The following is a 21147-nucleotide window of genomic DNA, read 5'->3' on the forward strand; positions in this document are numbered from 1 at the left end:
CTACGATGCTCGCACCACCTGTACCGCCCACCCAGAGCCACAGCATTGCCGCCGAAACAACACCCGCACCGAAGAAGGCGCGCAAGAAGCCGCGCACCCTGATGTGCGGCCACTGGCACACCCGTGCGTCTCCCTTTGCATTGCCGCATGCGACGCGCCTCCAGCTGATGCACGCACTCGTACAGGCACGTGGGATCTGGCACACGCGTTGAACCGCAATGAGAAAATCGAATGCTTCGCCGCAGTCACAGACTTGCGAGACGCGCTCGTCGTCCTGCGGGCGGCTATCCCGCCAGCAGATCTCATTGTACGTCTCCCTTATGCCGCCACTGAGCCGGCCGAAACCTGCTGACATCGCTTTCGTAGCTCTGCTCCTCGTACTATCCGCTCGAGGACGTGCAAGAGATGCTGCTCGATTACGAAGGCGAAGACATCAAGATTTTGATCGCGCAGCCTAATCATATGAACGAGAGTACGTTGCGAGTCTCCTCACCTGTGCATCCGCAGAAGCTGACCTGCCGGACCTGCAGAGGGCGTCGAGTCTGTCGCCGAATGGGCAGGGCATATGGTCGACTCCAACTCGTACTTGCCGCGGTCGGGCGTGCTCAGCCCAACAGGGTACATGCGCCGGCTATCCGCAACATCACAGAACTCGGAGAAAAGCAATCAGTGAAGTCGTGTCTCTCTCTCATGACCTCCGTTCTACTTGTCCTCGTTCTGCATGTGCACTCTTCCTTGTTGTACATGCTTTCTGCAGATGCCCAAGAGCCTCTCTGCCCTGTTGTACAGCAAATAGATCCTCTTCCCACAATCTGCCGTTCATGCCCGATTGAAAGAGCAAATCACCGAGCACTTGCAGGAACGAGGAGAGTCGTGGACGGAGCGCACTGCAAAATACGTACAACAAAAGACCAACAAGAGTGACGGCCAGAACCCCTCGGAGCACACTCAGAGTGCCCTACACCGGCGCCTTCGCCTTCCCCTTACCCTTGGCCACAGCCATGGCCGCCTGCGACGCTCGCACCTTCCTCGCGCGGCTCTCCAGCCCTTCGATCTGCGCCTTTGAGCGCGCCTTGTCGCCGCTGCGCGCTGCACGCGAGGACGACGAGACGAGCTTCTTCGCGCTGGGCGCGGCGGGCGACGAGGGGAGGAGCGGCTTCTTCGTGACTGCAGGAGGTAGCCACGAGCCAGAGGCGGCGGACGAAGCGGTGACCGGACCGATGTTGGTAAGCGCCTGCAGCGGCGCTGGGGCGGTGGACGGCGCGGGCGGGAGGGCGGCAAGCTTGTCCTGCGCTGCACTCGTAGCCTGTTCCGGAGCAGGCGGCTCGACAGCGCGTACCGGGCTGAAAAGCGTCGCGTTCGCAACCCGCATCGACGAGGCGGTGCGGGTGAACGTCGATGCGCGCTTGGATGCCGATGCCGGTGCTGCAAACGCGGCCGAAGGGCGAGCGCTCGAGGGCGATGTAGCGAGCTGAGGCGACGCGCCAAGGTGCGGCTTCCAGGACATGGGGCGCTGCAGCGACGCCTGGAGATCGAATTTCTTCCAGCCTGGCTGAGCTGCCTTCTTCGGCGGCGAGGCGGTCGAGGTGCTAGCGAGAGCGGCGCGGGACGACGTCGAGGCGGTCGGTGCGGCGAAGCGAGGAACGCTGGCCGAGCTAGAAGTTGTGCTAGAAGACGGGATCGTTGACGCAGTGCTGGCGAGATTGCGAGACGAGGCAGAAGAAGGAAGCGGCGGGCGGGACAGGGTAGTCGGTTTGTTCGAGGGTGGGGCGAATTTGCGGAACGTCGATTTGAGCAGGCGCGATGCTGCCGAGCCCGTCGGCTTGGCTGTAGGCGTTTCCGTAGATGAGCGTTTGTATCGAGCGGAGTTAAGAAAATAGCAGACACACGCCCAACCCCGAGACTTGGCCTCCTCCGGCTCATGCCCGCGCCGTTCGCGATCTGACTTTTCCGTCTCGCCTTTGCCAGCTCGAGCTGCCTCTTCTTCTGCGCCCGCTCGACCTCGGCCCCCGGCTTGAGGTCCTCCCTTACCTCCTTTGACTTGCCCTTCGGACCCACAGAGCCGGCTCCGCGAATGGACGATGAGAGCGAGACCGCCGTCGTTGCTGCGGGCGCAGCGGACCAGCCTTGGTCTCGCAGTGCGCTCACAAGCTTCTTGTCCGCCGCGCTCGAGGCGCTAGAGGAACCCGACGAGGAAGACGATGCGAGGCGGTTGAGCGCCATTGGGCGCGAAGACGACGGTTTGAGGCGCTTGCGCGCGGGCTCGGGCGCTGCCGCATCCGCGACGAGGGTGCGAGACGAGCCCGTGCGCGCGAGCCCGGCAATGTTGCTCGATGACGGGTGCGGGCGCTTCGCAGCCCAATGGCTTGTGATCGAGTCTTGCTTGTCAAAGTTACGGCGGTGGGCAGCGTCAAACGCCGCCTTGCTGCCCTTTGACGGACTCGCTGCGGCGCCCTTGGCGATGCTCGACGAGGTCGACGAGCCGAAGAGCATCGATCCGCTGCGCGAGACCCCACCGCTTCCGCCTGCTGCCACGCGCATTGCGGCTGCGCGGCGATTCATTTCCTCCATGATGGATTCGGCAGCCGAGGGAGGTGGGGCGGCTTCAGTCGAGGTAGTTGAGCTAGTCGAGGCAAACAGAGTGCCGGGCATTGAGAATGTGAAGGAGGAAGGGGGCGCCGTCATGGTCGACGCCGAAGTAGCAGGCGGCGGAGAGCCGAAGACGAACGCTGCCGACGAGCTGACGGGGATAGGAAGGGCGGGTTCGATGTCCTCGCCGGTCGAGGCGAAGCTGCTGTCGGGGATGGTCGACCTCGACGAGACGAGGCGGATGCCGCCGTCTTCATCTTCACCCAAGGCGTCTTGGTAGTCTCCGTGTACTTCATGCGCAATCATGTCCGCAGAGGAGGCCGCCTGCTGCGACAGGAGCGGCGCGGAAGGAGCAGGAGAGACGACAGCTGGCTTGGCGGGGTCCACCAACGCGCGCAGGAGGGTTGCGCCAGCCGAGCGAAGGGTCGAGCTGATAGAGCCAGACGATGCTGATCCGCTCAGCGTGCTGTCGCGGCTGGGGGACGAGCCCGAGTGCGCTGCACCGCCTCGTTGATCAACTTGCGGTTCTTGTGCGGGAGGGTAGGCAGGACGCACCCTGCACACCAAACTCTGCCAGAACCTCCTGTTGCTCGGGAACCGCCCCGTCGGCCACGACTGCCCATGACGCCGTCGAAGCGTCTGCGTCCGTCTCGACGAGCACCTCGCCCTGCTGCGCCGAGCGAGCGAGGAAGCGCCCGTGTTCCTGAAGCCGCTCGATCAGCTCAACGTTCTTCCCGCTGCCCTTGAGGCCGAACTGCTTGCACAGCGCGAGGAGCTGCTGGCGCTTGAGCGAGTGGAGCGCGGCGTCGTTCGAGAGAATCGCTTCGGACGGGTCCATCGTGGAGCGCGGGTGGGTCTCGAGCGTGCTCTGGCCAGCTGCACACTCTCGGCGAGCTGGCAAGCGAGGTGTACGGAGGTTGGGTGAGGCTTGGGAGAGGCCAAGCTCTTCGTCGAGTCGCTCAACACGGACGAAGGTGCCCACGTCAGACACTGTGGGCGTATTCTTTCGCCGGAATTCGGAGCACATACGGCTTGTAGACCACCCTGACCGCCCTTCCGCAAGCCCGACCGCGTTGCTGGCACGCAAACGAATATCCCTCGTCCTCCGCTTCCGCGCACCACCGTCAACGTCCCACAGAGCTGGTTCGAGGGTATGCACTGCAGAAAAGCGAGCAAAAGAGACCTATAGACACGGACGCGAAATGGCAAAAGGGGAATGTCGAGTGTTTGAGTGCTGCGAGAACCGGCTCGCGCGAAAGGGGAGGGGCGCAGGCGGTGAAGCGGTTCGTGGAAGGTGGGCGAGAGAGATGGAGATATGCGTACAAAGTAGCGGTGTTTGCGTGATAGCGTAGAGAGGGGCTCAGAAGCGGGAGGGACATGCGAGTTGAGGGAGTCGGAAAGGAAAAGGGTCGACAGGCCGAGGCTCATGACCTTGCTTCGTTGTCTGGCGCCCTGCCGAGCTTGTCGAGCTCGATCTCGTCCCCGAGGTAAAAAAAGACCTCTTCATCCCGCTCGCCCCGCCCTCTCGTCGCCCCGTCCACGCGCCCGCGCTCGACACGCACAAACTCCGCCTCGTCGCCCGCCTCATCCTACGGACGCGCGCCCGCCTCATCGTCGTCGTCCGTCTCCTGCCGCACCGCCTGGTAGTTCCTCGGCGTCTGCGGGCGGCTGCCTCCCCCTCCCGGCACGAGGCTCGCCGCGCTCCCCGCCGCGCTCTTGCCGCCGTGCGCAGCCCACCACCCCTTGACCGCCTCGACGCCCTGGCTCCCGCGTCCGGGGAGGCTCGCGCTCCCGCTGAGCGTGCGCACGTGGTTGCGCGGGAGCGGCGGCTCGACCTCGGGTCCGTGCGAGTGCGGCAGGCCCCGGTGGAACGACGGGAGCGAGTGCGAGCGCCGCAGCGGCGCGTGCTCGGCGTCGCTGTCCGACAGTGCCGTGTGCGAGGGCTGGTCGCCGAAGAGCTCGTCTGCACGGGGGAACCGGGTCAGCTTTTCGTGGGTCGGTGTGTGCGGTGGCGCGCACCCATCTCCTCGAGCGGTACGCCGGCGGCTATGAGTGTGGACTGGTGAGTGAGACGTATCCATGAAGACTACGCGCGGCACGCACTCTCGGGGTAGGCGAAGTAGACGAGTACGAAGCTCAGGCAGCAGAACCCGGCGTGCATCGGGTACAGTCGCCACTGGATCGTTTCTTGCAGGATAGGCGTCATCTCGCCGACTACGTAGTTGCCTGTGGAGTAGGTGGGGGTCAGTACTTGCGACCTTCGAGACGTCAGGGAGGAGGAGAGCGAAGAGAAGTGCCACGAACCGAACCAGTTGGTGGCGGTCGAAATTGACACTCCCTTGACGCGGAAGGCATTCGGCATGATCTCTATAGCATCAAAACGTGGTCAGAAGCTTGTCGGGACGAGGACATTGTCCCGAGGGCCGGCCATGGCCGGCGGACGCGGTCCCTTTTCCATTTGCCGCTTCTCTGCTAAGTCGCGCTTTTCCTGCACTGAACGAAACGCACCTGCGGGGTAGAGCCACCCGGTGGGGCCCCAACTGAAACCATAGGCAGCGTTGTAGACGATGACGGAGGTGACGACGGCGACCGGGGTGTACGACTGGTCGAGGTAGAGGAAGAACCCGACGAGGGACAGCGCGACGGCCATGACCTGCGGGATCGATCACTCCTGAGTGCGTAGTTCACTCGTACCGACCCGGGAGGGGCTTACCGCGGCACCGGAGAGGAAGATCGGGCGGCGTCCGAGCGAGTCGATGAGGTACCAGGTCGGGATGGTGCTGAGGATGTAGACTGCGCGCGCACGCCTCTCGTGAGCGTCTTACTGTGTATACCGGAGGACGGCATGCACCGCAGTAAAGAGAATGTGCAGGGCACGAAGAGGAAGAGACGTACTGATCGCGTTGACGCCGGTCATGAGGATTGCGTCCCTCCCGAGCCACCCCGCCGACTCGAACACGAGAGGAGCGTAGTACGAGATGACGTTGATGCCGTTCTGTTGATCCGCAGAAGGAGTGTCAAGCGGACCGGAGCGGAACGAGCAGGGCGTGATGCAGAAAACGTACAAGCTGAGCGAACAGTTGCGCGCTCATGGCAATCATGGTGCGATAGCGGTAGCGGCGCCACATTGCGCCGTACGAGCGGTCGCCGAATGCGCGCTGTGAGGCAAACAATGTTAGCAAGCTCCGGAGTCGCGACGCTCATAGTCGTCCCCACGATGGCTCCGTGCATGCAGGGACAGACGTTACTCACCTCGGCCAAGACACCCTCCTTGATCTCGCGGAACTCCTCCTGTGCCTGTGAGCACGAGCGTTCGGATGACTGGGTCAGCGGTTGAGCACGACGACCCCGACGCGCTCCGTCGAGATATTCCTCCCCGAAGGCAAGCACGCGCACCCTTTCGTCTTCAGGATCTCCGTCGCCGTGCAGGTCTGCCAGCACGCCCATGCCCTCCTCGTCCTGGTCCGTGTCGAGGAGCCATCGCGGTGACTCGGGGAGGAAGAGCGTTCCGAGCGCGAGCACGGTGCCGATCACGCTCTGCATGAGGAGCGGCAGGCGCCAGGAGAGGTCGGATGTGAAGTAGCTGCAGAAGTAGTCGAGCCACTACGCGCGGGGAGAGCGTCAGTCGGGGCGGGCAAATCAATTCGACGAGGACGAGAGGCGCACGACGCTCGAAGCGTAGCCGATGATGTTGCCCTGCGAAATACGGCGTTCACGGGACCGCCCCTCGGTCAGCATGCACTCGGTAACGCCGCATCGCAGATCGCTCGAATGAAAACGCACGGTGAATTCGATGCACCCGAGCCTGCCGCGGTTCTCGGCGGGCGAGATCTCGCTCTGGTACACGGGCACACACATGCTGAGGAACCCAACGCCGAAACCCGAAATGATGCGGCCAAAGACCATCATGCGGAACCCGTCGGTGAAGGCCTGAAAGAGGCCGCCGATGCTAAAGATGCATGCGCCGGCAAAGATGGTTGCGCGGCGCCCGAAGATGTCGCCGACCCGCCCGGCGAGGATCGAGGTGACTGGCGCGCGGTGGTTGGGGCAATGCAAGGCGAAGGAGGGCGGATGGTGCGAGGCGCGGAAGGACGAGCGGAGAGGAGAGGGTCAGGTCCGTCCCTCCCGGTTTCGGGCGTTCCTGAATGGCGAGAAAGCTTACCGAAAGCACCAATCTCGAGAATGGCGACCCTGTAGAAGAGCTCGGCGTCAGTTCCGCCTGGCAGAGACCGAAACGAGCATGCTGGGCGACTGCCGAACGGCGAATCCCGAAGTTGACGAATTTGACAGCGCCATCCGGTGCGAGAGAAAGGTGACGCACATGGTGGCGAGCTCTGGGCGCGTCGGCTGGTGGAAGTACGCCTTGAAATAACTGGTGGACAGACACTGGGGTCAGCCGGATGCGGTGGTCGGTCATGCGCAGTCCCGCGAGCGCACAGATTGGTGATGATACCGCTCATGACGCCCTGGTCGTATCCCTGCACTCCCGGTAGCGAGGGAAGGGGTGCATGCGGGTTAGCCGAGGTGCGCCAAGGTGGGGGAAAGAGGGCGAGATGCAGCTCGATGGGAAGTGACGGACAAAGAGGAATACGCCGAGCGATGCAAAGCAGCTGCAGGCAAGCACCAAGCGGCGCGAGCTGCCCTCGTTGCGCGCCATGGCCGATGCGACGAGGTGGGGACGACCGGCGTGCAGGCGACAGCAGCGAGATGTAGAGGAGCCGGAGCGGAAGTGGTGCTGGCGATAGCACTCGCAGACTGTACTGCGCCGGTTCCAGGCAACTCCACCTCGGAACGAGCGACGGTGCGGAAGCGAGCAACCGCTGGTCGAAGTCGGGCCGAGTCGACGGTGGCTCTCTCGTCCTCGCCAACCCCGCATACAGGCTAGGCAGAGCACGCGAGGATGCACAAACCCGCACAAGAGCCCGCGGAACCCACCGCAACCGTCGTCGTCTCGCTCGCACTCGCCCTCGCGTCGTACCGCCTCGTCGCGGCTCTCGTCCCCTTTCTCGCCCACGACCTCGTGGACAAGGGCCTCCGCGGCAGGGACATGCTCAAACGCGGATTCAAGCGAGATGCACCCGCTCGAGACCCGCAACAACGAGGTGCGGACGCACAGGACCCGCCAGACGACAGCTTGCCCGGCAGGAAATGGATGTGCGCCCGTCCTCAGCTTTAGACCGGCCCGCGAAACCCTGTACACTGACACTTGAACTCTCCGCTACAGCCCCGAAGCAACCGGAGTCATCGGCGCATCCGTCTACATCCTCCTCCTCGCCCTCTTTGCTCCGCTACCCTACCTCTCGTCTCTTCTCCCTTCAGCCCTTTCAACAAACCGCGTATCCCTTCCCATACTCAACACGACGAGTCCCCTCATTCTCCCCACGGACAACGACCCCTGCGCGGCACTCCTCCTCGAAGGCAGCCTCGCGTTCCCGCACCACTCGTTCGCAACCTACCTCGCGAGCCTCCTCTCGCTCCTCATCGCCACCTTCCTCGGCTTCTGCGACGACGTCTTCGACATCCGCTGGCGCTTCAAGCTCCCCATCCCTGGTGCGTTTCCCGACCTTCCCACTTTGTATCGCAGCGCACGTGCTGAATCCCGTCCTTCCGCGCACGCGCAGTCATCGCTTCGGTCCCACTCCTCGTGACCTATGCCGCAGGGCACGGTATCACAGATGTCGTCCTCCCCAAGGTCTTCCGCCTTCGCGAGCTGCTTGGCGGCGTGGCGACCAATGGCGTTGTGCACCTGGGTGCGTCTGCGGGAATTGTCTTGCGCTGGTCTCGCACCCCTCCGGCATTGACAATCTCGCTATAATTCCGACAGGCCCGCTATACTACCTCTACATGTCGATGCTGTCGACGTTCTGCACCAACAGCATCAACATCCTGGCCGGTGTCAACGGCGTCGAGGTGCGCATCAGTGCCTTTCACAAGAGATGTCAACCTCACACTGACGCGCGCCGCGCACAGGTCGCTCAAGCCCTCCTCATCGCCCTCTCGATCATCGCGAACGACCTCCTGTACCTGACCTTCTCTTTCGCGCCGCTCCTCCCTCTCGTGCCTTACCTCCCATCCTCCCTCACGGCTCTCCTCCCGCCTGTCGACACCCTTGCGCGCAAGACCTGGACTGCCGGATTCGCACATGGCAGCCAGGAGCTCGCCGACCGGCACCTTTTCAGCCTCTACTTCATGCTCCCGCTTGTCGGCGTCTGCCTCGGGCTGCTCAAGCACAACTGGTGCGCTCGTCCTCTCCCCTGCCTGCCCTGCGCACCTTTCTCTCCTGACTGACGCCGCACCACACAGGTACCCTGCGCGCGCCTTTGTCGGCGACACGTTCTGCTACTTCTCCGGCATGGCCTTTGCCGTCGTCGGCATCCTCGGCCACTTCAGCAAGACGCTCCTCCTCTTTTTCCTCCCGCAAATCTTCAACTTTCTCTACTCGTGCCCGCAACTGTTCGGCCTCGTCCCGTGCCCGCGCCACCGCCTCCCGCGCCTCGACGACCGCACGGGCCTCCTCGTCCCGAGCTGGGCGCCCATCCTCCCGCGCGCGCAGCGCTCCCCGCTCCAGCACCTCGGCGTTGCGCTCCTCGTCCTGCTCGAGAAGTTCGGGCTCGTCGCGCTGCAGCGCGCAGAGCAGACGCGAGAAGTCGAGGCGTGCACCAACCTCACGCTGCTCAACCTCGCGCTCCTCCGCGGCGGGTCCGTGCGCGAGGACGTGCTCACCAAGCGCATCATGTGGATTCAGGCTGCGGGGAGTGCGGTCGCGTTTGCGGTGCGGTATGGGGCGGGGAAGGTCATCTATGGGGACGAGGGCGGAAGGTTGTAGGGCTTCGGGCGGTGCACGCTTGACGGCCAGTAGTTAGTGCTCCGCTTTGTGTCTCGCTACATGCGCGCGAAGTTGAGCACCCGCGCAGTTATGTGGGAGAAGCGCGCAGAGACAGCTCCGTTTGGGTCTGCATTTCTGGTGTCCGTCTGGGCTTGACTTCTAATGCAGGGGGACAGCTCTGCTATTGAGCTTCAAGCCTGCTGCGTGGTCCTCTGCTGCTGCTCCGTTGCCTCCTGGACGAAGCGCAACGGTCTGTCAGTCCGATGAGGTCTCCCTCGTTCCGCTCGCCGTTGTTCCCCTCCACTGCAGAACTGTTTCGAGCTGCTGACAGACCTTGGAGGGTTGCGCTGAAGCCGGGCCTTCAGATTCTGTTTCAGCGTCGCTGTGGCCCGTCGCGTCGGACGGATCGCGTTGCTCTTCTGTTTGGATTCTTGCGCCGTCGCCATTCGAGATTGAGAGCCAGGCGTCCCCTTTGCCAGAGACTGCACAATTGCTGACGGTCAGACTGCCGGCTTCTTTGGGGCTTCTACGCTTTTCGCGATGGCTGTGGGCTCCTTCTCTCATGCTCACGGGGATTCCGACGAAGTACACCTCCGCCACCAGTGACTCGGCAAGGCCGCATACACGGACGAACGGCCTGTTCCCGGTGCACCAGCCAAGCTGACATCAGATCGAGTGGCCCTGCCCTTCCTTGGCGCCCAAACTTGGAGGAGCGACTTGCTGTCCTCGATTCCGGCTGCCCGTGTGACCCCTTCGCCGTAGCTAAGTTACCTATTCTCGAGGAGACCGAGGCGAACACGTGACGTGTATTCCCGTCATACCTGGTTTTGGCCGGCTATTCCGTGCTGTCCGCACCGCCTCCTGCTTCGCGCTCCCAAGGACCATTCGCTCTCTCTTCCGCTTCTCCTTCCTCTTCTTCCCACCACTGCCACCTCGACACTCCACAGCATGCTCTTCTCCACTTCTCTCATCACACTCGCCGCCGCGGCTCTTGCAGTTGCTGCGTCTCCCGTGCAGAAGCGCGCCGACCGTCCTCAATTCGACGGGCCCAGCTCTTGCTCCCCTCAACTGCCCGAGGGCGGCGTCCAGACCAACATTTGGGGTAACGACTTCCAGCATGTGTGGTCGCTCAACGTTGGCAAGACGGGCAACACTTATGTCACAAGCGAGGTGCGTGTCTTTGAGACTCTCCGGCAACTTTCGAAAAGCCACAACGCTTACCGGTTCGATGGACTCTTGTACAGGCAAACCCGGACCGCTGGTTGGGCTGGAACATCACCCAAGTCAGCAAAGACAAGTACTACATCAAGTGAGGTCCGGAGCGTCTTTCCCCGTGACGCAAACGTCTGACATCGCCTGCTTAATCTTCCTTAGCGCGGCCATGGCCGGCTTCGACAAGTGCGCCAGTGTCAGCGGTGCCGACACGACCATGTGCACGCCGGATGACGACGCCTACCTTGTGAGTCTCTTTCTGATTGCAAGCCCACCTAGTTGTCTGTGCTGACCCGCCCCGTGCTCTTTCGCAGTGGTACATTACTTGCAACGATTGCTTTGACCCGTTCTCGGGAGGTCGTCAGGATGCCGCCAACGACTGCGTCTTCACGCCTGTAACGCAGCCGACAAAGTGCGCCCAGGCCGGATTCGGCGAGCAACTCTCGGCGCAAGACTGTGCGCCGCTTGACGACTACTTGACGAGCAACCAGGCGTTCTCGCTCGGACCGTGGATCGTCAACAGTTGCATCGGCAAGGGACGCGGGTTCTGAGACTGCCCCTTCCGCGTCGACTGTTCTCTCCCTGCTTCTCCTTCCCTGTAGCCCCTCTCGCCCCCTTTGAGCACCGCAAACAGACACTCCGGTATTGTAACGACCTCGACCCGAACCAAACTCTGCAGATGAGGCAAAGTAGGCACGACATCCAAGTTGCCGAGTAAGCCAGAGCATAGCCATTCAGGCGTCGCACCGATAGCAGCGTGAGGTGTGAAGTAATCTGACAATACAGACCGCCAAGCAGATAGCATGGCATACTCGCGACCATGAATCGCCCACCGCTACCGCTTCTCCCCCTCCCCCTCGCCTTCGCCGCCTATCCGGTTTGCCTTGTCCAGATTGGGCAGGACCTGTCCTGCCGGGATCCCTTCCTCCGTCTTGCCCTCGGCCCTGAGCTTTGCCTCGAGCTCCTCGGGCGAGAGCCATACGTCCTTCGAGGCTTGGAACAGCTCGTACAGCTGGCCGATCTGGTCCGCCGAGAGCTGCGGTGCGTCGAGAGCGTATGACGTGTAGGCACAAGGAAGACGTAGTTTCGCGGCCGGTGAGTCGCAGAGCGAGAAACCAGGTGGTAGTGGGGAAGGAACGTTGAGTCGAGTCGGATGAACGGGGGAAGGGCAAGTCACGTCAGCATCTAATCCGGAGGAGCACACGCATGCTCCGTAGTCTACAGAAACGCACCGTCTCAAGCACGCTCGCATCCATCCTCTTTCCGAACTCGCGGTCGCCGATATCGACCGCCTTGCCCTTGCCCGCCGCCCGCGCCTCGTGGTCAGGCAGTTGCGCCTCGTGAAAGTCGAGGTACTTCTTCCACTCGCTGAGGAAGCCGACGATGTGCAGCGGGTTGTCGGACGATCGCGTGCGGCGGAACTCGGCCTGCGGTGCCTCGGAAGTCAGTCGCGACCACGACAGGACGGAAGAACAGAGAGCGGAGGAGCACCTTGACATAGTCGTCGCCCATGACGCGTAGCTCGTTGGGGAGGACGAGGCGGTGAACGCGCAGTAATCGGCGGTACAGGACGAGCGGGGGAAGGAGCTCCTGCGCGAGCTCTGCCGTCGCCGAGGGCGACAGGCCTTGAACGCCTGCGGCCAGGAGCCGAGTAGAAGCGCGAAAAGCCATCGCCGCGTCTCTGCGAGGTGAGAGAATGTGCGGGAGAAGCGAGAGCGATGAGGTCGTCCGCGGCTCACGGAGGTGGCGATCGCGGCACAGATGCTCTGGATGTCTCTGACGATTACAGTGTGTACGAAGCGACTCTCGATAGCAGTGAGACCGTGCAATAGTCCGAGGGGGCGAGCGACTTCGACTGCATCCTGCTTCTACGCCGCATCACCGCCTCCGACCGCCTCTCCCTCCGTGCCCTTCCCGCCCTTGCCCCTCCTCCGCTTCTTCGGCTCCTCCTTGGCCGTCGCCGCACCCGGCACAGCCGGTCGCGCGGCCGGCACCGCAGCCACCGAAGGTTTCTGGCCCTCCTCTTCGTCGTCCTGCTCGTCCGCCTCGTCGATCTCGTCCGATGCGATCCACAGCGGGCGCTCGGCCTCGTCAAGGGTGACGTTGACAAAGACGCGCCCGGGCGGCTGCACAGCCTGCGCGATGCGCTCGCCCTCGAGCGACCGCAGCGCCGCTTCACCGCGCACGCCGTCGTCGTCTTCGTCGATCCACGCGACGAGGCCGTCGTCGGCTTCTGCGTCGGGGTCGAGTACGGCCGTCGTCTCTTCGGCGAGGACCGCGGGCTTGCCCTTACCCGACGGCTTGGCGACCTTGGTCTGCACCTTGACCTTGCCCGTCTTGCCGTCGAGGCGGAGCACGCGCCCTCCCGCAGCCGCAGCCGCGCCCGGGCCCGGCACGCTCCTCGCCCCCGCCCCTCCGCCTCCTCCAAGCGCCGCGCGGCGCTCAAACTCGCGCTCGATCCGGTCGACCAGCCCGCCACCGCCGCCCGCGTGGTTCGCATAGCTCCTCGCCTGCGCGGCCGCGTGCGCGCGCTCGTGCGCCTGCTGCGCGCCGAGCTCGGGGAAGCGGATCGCGGCGCGCTCGCGCTCGGCTTGCTCGCGCTCCTGCTGCGCGCGGCGCTGCTCGCGCGCGAGGAGCGCCTCGCGGCTCGATTGGAGCGAGGCGATGTGAGAGGCGGTCTGGGCGGAGGAGAGGAGCGGGAAGTGGGAGCACGAGGGGCAGCGCGCGGCCGGGCTGTTGAGTGTGCAGAGGACGAGAGAGCAGGACGGGCACAGGGGTGTGTAGGCGGAGAGCGGGTGCTGGCGGGCTGTGCCGGCGAAGGGATCAACAGGCTTGCCTCAAGAGAGTGAGAGCGAGAGCAAGCACACCTTGGCAGAAGCACCGTCGTTGCTGCGTTGCGCTCCGCGAATCAAAGCTCTTGAGCGCGCGGTCGATCCGCAGCAATTCCTGCGCCGCCTCCTCGGACAGCTCGAGCTCCGGCTCCGCCGGCGCCGCCTCCTTCCCCTTCCCTTTCCCGCCCTTCTGCTGCTGCTGGTGTTGCTGCGCCGAGCGCGGAGCGGTCACCGTCCTCACCGTCGGGACGCCGACGACCGGGACTGCCGGCGCGAGCGGCTGCGTCCCTGCAGCGCGAGTCACGCTGCTCGCCCGACTGCCCTGCGCACTCCCGCTCCCGCTCCCGCCCGGGCTCGCGCGCCCGCTCTTCGCGCCGCCGCCGCCGCCCCATCCCGCAAGATCGTCGTCCCCGCGGTCCTTGAGGTAGACTTTCCCGCCTTTCGGCGCGCTCGCGAGTGCGCGCTCGAGGGTGCGCTGGCGCGAGTCTGCGGGGGACGGGCCGCGAGCAGACGAGGATGCGACGGGAGGAGGGGGAGGAGGGGCAGCCCAGGTGGAAGAGCCGCCGGCGCGGCTCGGGGCGGGGGCGGGCGGAGGGAAGCGCTGGGCGAGGTAGGACGAGACGAAGGACTGGGCGGCGGGGCCTGGCGCGAGCAGAGACTGCGAAGAAAGCGGCGTCATCAGAACAAGTCCAGAATCAGGCGACGAGCAGCAGCGACAACTGCAGCTGGCGCCGGGCAGGGCAAGGGAGCGCAAATGGACGTACGTCGAGGTAGTTGCGGATTTCCTGCGGCTGCTGGAGCGAGTCGAGGTGCGGGAACAGCTGCTCGCGAGTCGTCTCGTCGTCTGAAGGTGAGCAGAGGATGTCAGCGCGTGGGAGGGTCACGCAGGGCTCGTGCAAGCTTACCGAGGCCAGTCAGCTGCGCCAACGAAGCGACAAGTGCGGCGGGCGCCATCGTGGCGGTGTGGATGGCGGAGCGAGAGAGCGGAGAGACGGACTCGACCACGACAAGCTCTCGCAAAAAGCGAGTCATTCGACTGTGCAAGGCGCCGTTTACAACAGCACCAGTCTTTGTCGAGGAAGCAAACCCCTTTCGAGAACACGTTGACGGGCTGCCTCTCTCGCTTCCGCGTTTCAGGCCGTCCTTCTCGCGGGCCTCACCTCTCCTCGTGCAACGCCTGGAATACTGCTGTGCACTGCTTTTCGTTCAAGTCTGCATGCGATGAGGGAACCACAGGGGCGAAGGGGCGCGTGTAGGCGGGCGGCTGGACGGGATCTAGTTGTTCGAGTCTGGCGAAGCAAGAGCGTCAGCGTCGAAAGCGAGCGACACAGTCCCCTTCCATACACTGTCGGATCACACTCTTCCGTAGATCTGACCAGAGTATCGGAAGCCCGGCGCCGCGCGACTCACAGTCAAAGAACCCCTTCCCGCTCTTGCGCCCCTTGTTGCCCTCTTCGACGAGCCTCTCGAGCATCTGCACCTGCGCGACCTGCTGCGCGTCGATCTCGCCCGTCGAGACGCGCTCGTCCCGCCACCCGCGCGCAATGTGCGAGAGCGTGTCGAGGCCGACAAACTGCGGGAGGGGGCGTTAGCGCGCGAAGGACTGGGCGAGTGAAGGACTGTGTTGGAACGCACGTCCGACAGCTCGAGCGGCCCTGTGGTGGGAGAGCACAAGGCAGCACGAGGAGGGCAGCCAAAGTCAGCAACCGCCGCCTCGTGCACAGATTTGTCTATGCGCCTAGCCACGCACCCATGGGCAGTCCCGCGCCGAGCTTCATCGCCGTGTCGATGTCCTCGGCCGTCGCGTCGCCGCGCTCGACCATGCGGATCGCTTCGAGGAGGTACGGCACGAGGAGGCGGTTAACGATGAAGCTGCGTAAACGTTTCGCTGCCTCTGATCAGCATTTCCTGGCTTAAGCCGGGAGATTCCGAATCGTGAGTGGCACGTCACGCACCCGGGCGTGTCCTTGCACTGCACGGGGACCTTCTTCATGCGCTTGCACAAGTCGAGGAGCGCGGCGGTGACGGCGGACGACGTCTCGTCCGTCGAGATGATCTCGACCTGCGCGAGTACCCACGTCCAAAATCAGCTTGTGACCATCTTAAGAGAGGGCGAAGGCCGAAGAGCCACTGGCAAGCTCTCACGCACCAGCTTCATCTGGGGCACAGGGTTGAAGGCGTGGAAGCCGGCAAAGCGTTGCCGCCTGGCCTTGGAGCTCGTCTCGGCGATGCGGCGGATACTCAAGCTGCTCGTGTTGCTCGCAAAGATGGTGTCGGCGGGGGCGATCTCGTCGAGGCGGCGGAAGAGCTCCTGCTTGGTCGCGAGGTTCTCGACGATGGCCTCGACGACGAGGTCCGGGTTCGAGACGGCCTCTTTCGCGTGCGTCGTCATCGTGAGGTTGGCAAAGACCGAGTCGACAAACTGCTTTTGCGCGGCGGGGTCGTCGGGCGACTTCTTGCGGGCGATGCGGGTGAGCGACTTGGTGATGATGGCGCGGCTGCGGGGGCGTTGCACGGCGTGTCAGCAGTCATTGAACCGTCCGAGCCTGACAGCAGCAGCACTGGGTGCACAGAGGCCCCGATTGCGCTGCACGACGAGGTCCGGGTACGTCCGAGCCGAGTCTTCGACGGCGACTGACCCGTTTTCGACCGCAGCGTCGCTGACGTCGGTCATGCAGACCTTGACACCGTTCGCTGCTGCGACTTGCGCGATGCCCGCGCCCATCAAGCCGGCGCCGAAGACGGTGATGCGCTCGACCGGGCGCGCGGCGGTGTGGGGGGCCGGCGACGTCGAGAAGGAGCGCGCGGCGGCGCAGAGCGGGGCACGGGCGTGCAGGGGAGTCCTCGAGTACAGCGCGAGCATCATCCGGGCGAGTCTGGACAGCGAAGCGAGGTGGGCAGAGGCAGACGGGGCCAAGTTGCGCGTGTCGACGGAAAAGGGGCATACAGCTCCTTGCTGTAGCTTCTCTCGTGGCTCAGACAGGATTGCACAAGACTCCCGACGTGTTCAGAGAGTCGACAGTAGACCCCGCACTAGACGACCGAGGCTATTGACGTTTTGGCGCTCAAGCTTCGAGGCATGCTCACTCCAATCAACGATCCTAAGCTAAGGCTGCGTTCCCAAGACTGCCAAGCTACACCTCCCGACCAAGCCGCCTCGCAAGCCGCTCACCCAGCCCTCCAAGCCCGCTCTAAGCCTGCCAACCCGCCTCGAACGCCCTCCCGCAGCACGCGACGCCGACCCTGTCCGCCACCGCTTTCACGAGCGCGATCCCCGTCGCCGAAAACCCGCCGCACGCCGCCTCGTCCTCCTCGTCGACGAGCGCGACGTCGATTTCGAGCGTGCGCAGCTTGGTGCACTGACACGACGACCCGGCCTCCGCTGCCGAGACCGGGTCGAGCAGCGACAGGACGTCGGCGGTCCCGAGCGCGGATTCTTGCATGGCGTCATCTGCGCCACCGCGGAGGGCGATGCGCTCGAGCGCAGGGAGGGCGGCGAGCGCGTCGCGCAGAGGGCCCGGGCGGATCGTGTCTTCCTCGATCGTGACGTCCGTGAGCTTGGTCAGGCGGGTCAAGGGATCCGGAGGCGAGGGAGAGGCGGGAGCAGTGGGCAGGCTGAGGGTGAGCGGCGGGTAGAACGACTCGCCAGTCACGGTCAGCGACTCGAGCTTTTCAGGCGCGGGGAGGAGCTGCGTGAGGATGAACCAGACGTCGCGCTCGCGCGGGCGATACGAGTCTTTGTCCGACAGCGCGAGGCGCGTCACCGAAGGCATGAGGGCGACGAGCGCCGTGAGCGCCGGCGAGGGGACGAGGCCGCCTGCGAGGCGGAGGGACGTGATGCGCGGGAGCACCGGGAGAGCAGCGCCCGCGGGCAAGGGGACGAAGGTGAGCAGGTTGCGCGTCTCGATATAGACGTCGAGCGTGTCGAGCGCAGGGAGGTGCGCGAGCGCCGACAGGTCGCTGAGCGAAGTGGCGCCGTCGGGAAAGGTGAAGGCAAAGCTCGAGAGGCACTGGAGGTGCTGTGACGCGTCGAGAGTGAGAAGAGCGCGTGTGAGGCACGGGACCCAGTGAAGCTCGAGCGACTCGAGGTTGGGCAGGCGCGCGAGCGCGGTGTGCGCGAGCGTGAGATCGCAGGGCATCTCGGACTGAAGCTGGTCCGGGCTGTCGTGGGCGTAGCAGACGACGGAGCGGACCAGCTCGCCGATGCAGGTATCCGACTCGACGAGCGTGCTCATGAAGGTGTGCATAGTCGCGTGAGTCCAAATGTCGACGTTGCGCAAGGCAATCTCGCGGACGAGCGTGCGGAAGCGGGAGCAGACGGGCGCGAGGTACGGGCCCTTGCGCTCGACTACGAGCTCGAGGATGTGCGCGAGGAGCTCGTCCGGGAGCGAGAGGAGCGTGGCAGGAGTGCGGGATTCTCGAGGAGGAGGAGACTCGGGAGACTCGAGCGAGAGCGTGGGGTGCTCGGCGCGGCTGCGGGTGTGCATCTGTGCGAGCGTTCTCAGCCAAGTAAGCGAAATCCGGGCCATTCCCAGCGGGGCGAGTCGGAAGTTGGCGGACAAAGACGAGCGGGCCAAGTTGAGACGACGAGACGACCACGGGCACATTCGGCTGTCCGCGTAAGGAGAGCAGGTGCCTCGCCAGCGCTAGTCTGCACGCGCTGCTTGTTCAGTCTGTCCAACCGTCGCGCTGCCCTGCGGTGTTGACGGCTCCCGTCATCCTCATCAGCTCATCGCATCTCTCGCCCTCGCGCCTCTCGCCCCAGCGCTTGAGAGCCCTTGAGGGCTAATCAGCAGCTTGTCAAGGTATGTAGCTCGCCAGAACTCTCCTCGCTCTGGCCTCTCAGTGGGTCGAGGCGGCCAGGCCGGACGACGTCGACAGGGTGGCGGTTGCCGCCGTCAGCACGCCCGCCGCCAATAGACACCGTGTGCGAGCGCGCCGACGCTCTGGAGTATACGAGACTGACCAGGCGAGCCCATTCGCAGCGCCTCCGACCGCCATCTCCGCCTCTTTCCATCCGCCGTCTTGCTCGAGCCTCCTCCACTCGCTCGTTCTCGCGACGGTAACGCGGCAGAGGGGCTGCAGGGTGCGTGATGGTCTCTCTTGAGGGTCATTCAGGCCCGCTGATCGGGCCCCGGCGCAATAGCACAGTCTCTACCTCGGTCGCCCGGCCCGACCTTCGCGCAATGTCCACCCTCGCCCGCACGCCTTCAGCCGCTCCCTCCGACCCTCTGACCGCGTCCGCCCGTGCCAAACCTCTGCCTCCGCGCCCCCAGCCCGCCGCATCGCCCGCGAACACTGGTCGACGACAACCGTTCGCGATCCGCATGCCCTCGCCGCCTCCCGCTGCGGCTGCCGACAACCCTCCAGTGAGCGGACCGAGTGGCACCAACGGTGGCGGCTTCACTGCTTACGCCGCAGGACCGAACTCCTTCACTGCTGCCGACAATTCTCGGGGGACCGGATCGAGCGGCAGTAGTGACGCAGGCTTCACCGCCTACGCCGAAGGGACGGCTGCCTTTACAGCTGCTGACAACCCTCCAGCAAGTCGACCAAGTAGCACGGACGGCGTTGGTTTCACTGCCTACGCAGCTGGGAACAATGCCTTCCGTGCCGCTTCGGCGTCAGGCGCGTCACCTGCACCTGCCGCTGCTGCCGGCGCTCGTTCCGCTTCGCGCAGCGCCCTCACACGATCTCCCGCTCCTGTCGCCTCGACGTCCGCAGCCCGTGCAGGTCCTTCGGCCTCGGCCACACGGACAGCCTCGCCGGCGGCATCTGCCAGTCGCGACGACGTGATCGACTTGACGAGCTCGTCGCCCCCACCGCGCTGGCGCACCCTTCCCGGTGCCGCACGCGCTTCGGGCCTCTCCTTCCCCGGCAGCGGCTTCAACCCGGCACGCGGCTTCCCCGCCTCCTCGCCTCGCATGACCCGCGCTACAGCCGCCGCCCGTCGCGATGGCAGTGCAGCGCGCGCCGAGGAGCTGACGCTCTCGTCTGGCGACGAAGACTCGACCGACGAGTCGTACCGCCCCTCTCCCTCCGCCGGCCCCTCTTCCTTCGCCCCTCGCGCCGGCCCAGGCCCACGGAGCAGCACCCTCGCGCGACACACCGCCACCTCTGTCGCTACCTCGGACTCGGACTCGGACATCGAGATCATCTCGCAGGGCCCGGTGCGGCCCCGCCTGCCTAATGGCGCGCCGCGCGCGTACGGGTTCAACGACGTCCTCGTCGGCTCGCCACCGCCCTTCGTCGTCCCCCCGAATGCGACCGCCACCTCTTCCTCCTCGTCGTCGCGTCAGCCGGCACGGCGCTCGACGCGCCGCGCACCAGGCGCAGCAGACGCAGACGCAGACGCCGACGCCGACGCGCGGCTCGCGCACGAGCTCGCGGCGGAAGACGGCGGCGACGTCGACGCGGACGACTATGTCGCGGCGCAGGCGCGCGCGCTCAACCGCGCCAACAACCACAGCGCGGGCGCGCGGCACGGGTTTGGGCGCGTCTTTTCGCGCTCGTCGACGGGCGGCGCAGGTGGGGCAGCGGGGGCGGGGGCAGGATACTCGTTTGCGGACGTGATGGGCTCGTTTGGGTTTGCGACTGAGCTGTTTGGCGGATTGTCGTATTGGCCTGGAGCGGGCGGGGGCGGGTTCGGGTCCGCGGCGCAGGCGTACCTCGGCGGATTCGGGTTCGGCGGCGCAGGCGGCGCAGGAGGAGGGGGCTACGGCGCGACGCCGCCGGGCGGGTGGGGAGGCGCGGCCAAGGTGCGCGCGGCGAGTCGCAAGTACGCCGTGCGGATGAGCCACCCGGACCGCGTCGAGCGCGGCTTCTCGCGCGACATTGTCGAGCCGCCCGATCCCGACGCCGCCGACGCTGCTGCGGCCGTCTCGCCCGCGCGCAAGAAGCACAAGACGGGCTCGTCGAAGGGCAAGGACAGGGAACCCGTCGCGCTCGAGCCCGTGTGTGCGTCGTGCCTCGACCCGCTCGTCCTCGGCGGCGAGGGCGCGCAAAAAGTGTTTGCGCTCCGGTGCGGCCACGTCGTCTGCGCGCGGTGTCTCGGCGACGCGCGCGCGCGGTGTCGCGAGATCCGCGACGCCGAGAAGGGGAGGTGGTACCTCGACGTGGACGATGGGCCGGCGGCGGGGAGGGGGCGCACGAAGGACAAGGGAAAGGGGAAGGGCAAGGCGCCGGCCGTGACGCTCGAGACGGACGACGAGGCCGACGACGAGCGCAGCGCAGCAAAGAACGGCGTCAACGGCAAGGCCGCCGCGACAGGGAAGGCGTCGACTGCCAAGTCCAAGTCGACGGCGGGCAGCAAGGGCAAAGCCAAGTCGCGCGCCGACGAGACGGGCGTCGAGGAGAACTGGACTTCGTGCCCCGTCGCAACGTGCGACGGGCGCGGATCCGACCTCCTCGCTACGGACGGATGGGCGAGGCCGTTCGAGCTATTTGCGTGAGTGAGGAGCTGCGCGTGCGCGCTCGGTGCTATGCAGACGCCGGATTTCTCTCACCTTTACGGTACGCCGCCGCCGACTCGAGAGTGTCCGCCTGGTGCTTGTGCTTGCGATTGATCGGAGGATGGCGGACTTCTTGTGATCTTCCTGCGTGCTGCAGCTGCCAGCGAATTGCTTGCGTTTCGCAGCGCTTGTGCATCTGTTCGCTTGCCTCGCTCGGCCAGTAACTCGGCGCACCTCT

The 21147-nt window shown here is 65.1% G+C and overlaps 10 protein-coding genes across 10 annotated transcripts; 4 read left to right on the plus strand and 6 right to left on the minus strand.

Moving 5' to 3' along the window:
* Positions 1-5: 5 nt before the first annotated feature.
* On the plus strand, positions 6-673 carry JCM10292_000975 (uncharacterized protein; the record flags this gene model as incomplete). The annotated part of the gene is made up of 4 exons (XM_076647493.1): positions 6-123; positions 186-307; positions 367-472; positions 531-673. The coding sequence occupies 4 exons, from the start codon at positions 6-8 to the stop codon at positions 671-673; spliced, it is 489 nt and encodes a 162-aa protein (XP_076507028.1).
* A 285-nt stretch (positions 674-958) lies between these two features.
* On the minus strand, positions 959-3427 carry JCM10292_000976 (SAP domain-containing protein; the record flags this gene model as incomplete). The annotated part of the gene is made up of 3 exons (XM_076647494.1): positions 959-1827; positions 1890-3086; positions 3145-3427. 3 exons carry the CDS (start codon positions 3425-3427, stop codon positions 959-961), a joined length of 2349 nt encoding a protein of 782 aa, XP_076507029.1.
* A 751-nt stretch (positions 3428-4178) lies between these two features.
* Positions 4179-7246, minus strand: JCM10292_000977 (sugar porter family MFS transporter; the record flags this gene model as incomplete). Its single annotated transcript, XM_076647495.1, has 16 exons — positions 4179-4552; positions 4609-4635; positions 4693-4815; positions 4894-4956; positions 5098-5242; positions 5303-5382; positions 5485-5584; positions 5655-5747; positions 5842-5886; positions 5986-6192; positions 6256-6285; positions 6373-6617; positions 6752-6780; positions 6911-6961; positions 7027-7067; positions 7169-7246. The coding sequence occupies 16 exons, from the start codon at positions 7244-7246 to the stop codon at positions 4179-4181; spliced, it is 1731 nt and encodes a 576-aa protein (XP_076507030.1).
* A 243-nt stretch (positions 7247-7489) lies between these two features.
* ALG7 (UDP-N-acetylglucosamine--dolichyl-phosphate N-acetylglucosaminephosphotransferase) lies at positions 7490-9415 on the plus strand (the record flags this gene model as incomplete). The annotated part of the gene is made up of 6 exons (XM_076647496.1): positions 7490-7743; positions 7814-8139; positions 8211-8339; positions 8414-8499; positions 8560-8825; positions 8893-9415. 6 exons carry the CDS (start codon positions 7490-7492, stop codon positions 9413-9415), a joined length of 1584 nt encoding a protein of 527 aa, XP_076507031.1.
* Positions 9416-10363: 948 nt separating this feature from the next.
* Positions 10364-11178, plus strand: JCM10292_000979 (uncharacterized protein; the record flags this gene model as incomplete). The annotated part of the gene is made up of 4 exons (XM_076647497.1): positions 10364-10585; positions 10660-10724; positions 10790-10874; positions 10942-11178. 4 exons carry the CDS (start codon positions 10364-10366, stop codon positions 11176-11178), a joined length of 609 nt encoding a protein of 202 aa, XP_076507032.1.
* Positions 11179-11462: 284 nt separating this feature from the next.
* SDH7 (Sdh7p) lies at positions 11463-12298 on the minus strand (the record flags this gene model as incomplete). The annotated part of the gene is made up of 3 exons (XM_076647498.1): positions 11463-11663; positions 11860-12054; positions 12119-12298. 3 exons carry the CDS (start codon positions 12296-12298, stop codon positions 11463-11465), a joined length of 576 nt encoding a protein of 191 aa, XP_076507033.1.
* Positions 12299-12495: 197 nt separating this feature from the next.
* On the minus strand, positions 12496-14412 carry JCM10292_000981 (C2HC5-type zinc finger protein; the record flags this gene model as incomplete). Its single annotated transcript, XM_076647499.1, has 4 exons — positions 12496-13433; positions 13495-14116; positions 14223-14302; positions 14364-14412. 4 exons carry the CDS (start codon positions 14410-14412, stop codon positions 12496-12498), a joined length of 1689 nt encoding a protein of 562 aa, XP_076507034.1.
* A 321-nt stretch (positions 14413-14733) lies between these two features.
* Positions 14734-16324, minus strand: JCM10292_000982 (3-hydroxyacyl-CoA dehydrogenase family protein; the record flags this gene model as incomplete). Its single annotated transcript, XM_076647500.1, has 7 exons — positions 14734-14747; positions 14869-15031; positions 15094-15113; positions 15209-15330; positions 15414-15520; positions 15608-15956; positions 16098-16324. 7 exons carry the CDS (start codon positions 16322-16324, stop codon positions 14734-14736), a joined length of 1002 nt encoding a protein of 333 aa, XP_076507035.1.
* Positions 16325-16649: 325 nt separating this feature from the next.
* JCM10292_000983 (uncharacterized protein) lies at positions 16650-17945 on the minus strand (the record flags this gene model as incomplete). The annotated part of the gene is made up of 1 exon (XM_076647501.1): positions 16650-17945. One exon carries the CDS (start codon positions 17943-17945, stop codon positions 16650-16652), a length of 1296 nt encoding a protein of 431 aa, XP_076507036.1.
* Positions 17946-18644: 699 nt separating this feature from the next.
* Positions 18645-20909, plus strand: JCM10292_000984 (uncharacterized protein; the record flags this gene model as incomplete). The annotated part of the gene is made up of 1 exon (XM_076647502.1): positions 18645-20909. The coding sequence occupies one exon, from the start codon at positions 18645-18647 to the stop codon at positions 20907-20909; it is 2265 nt and encodes a 754-aa protein (XP_076507037.1).
* Positions 20910-21147: the final 238 nt, after the last annotated feature.

The sequence above is a fragment of the Rhodotorula paludigena genome (assembly GCF_050403205.1).
Source record: "Rhodotorula paludigena JCM10292 DNA, Rt_paludigena_JCM10292v1_ctg9, whole genome shotgun sequence".
Taxonomy (NCBI): Eukaryota; Fungi; Basidiomycota; class Microbotryomycetes; order Sporidiobolales; family Sporidiobolaceae; genus Rhodotorula; species Rhodotorula paludigena.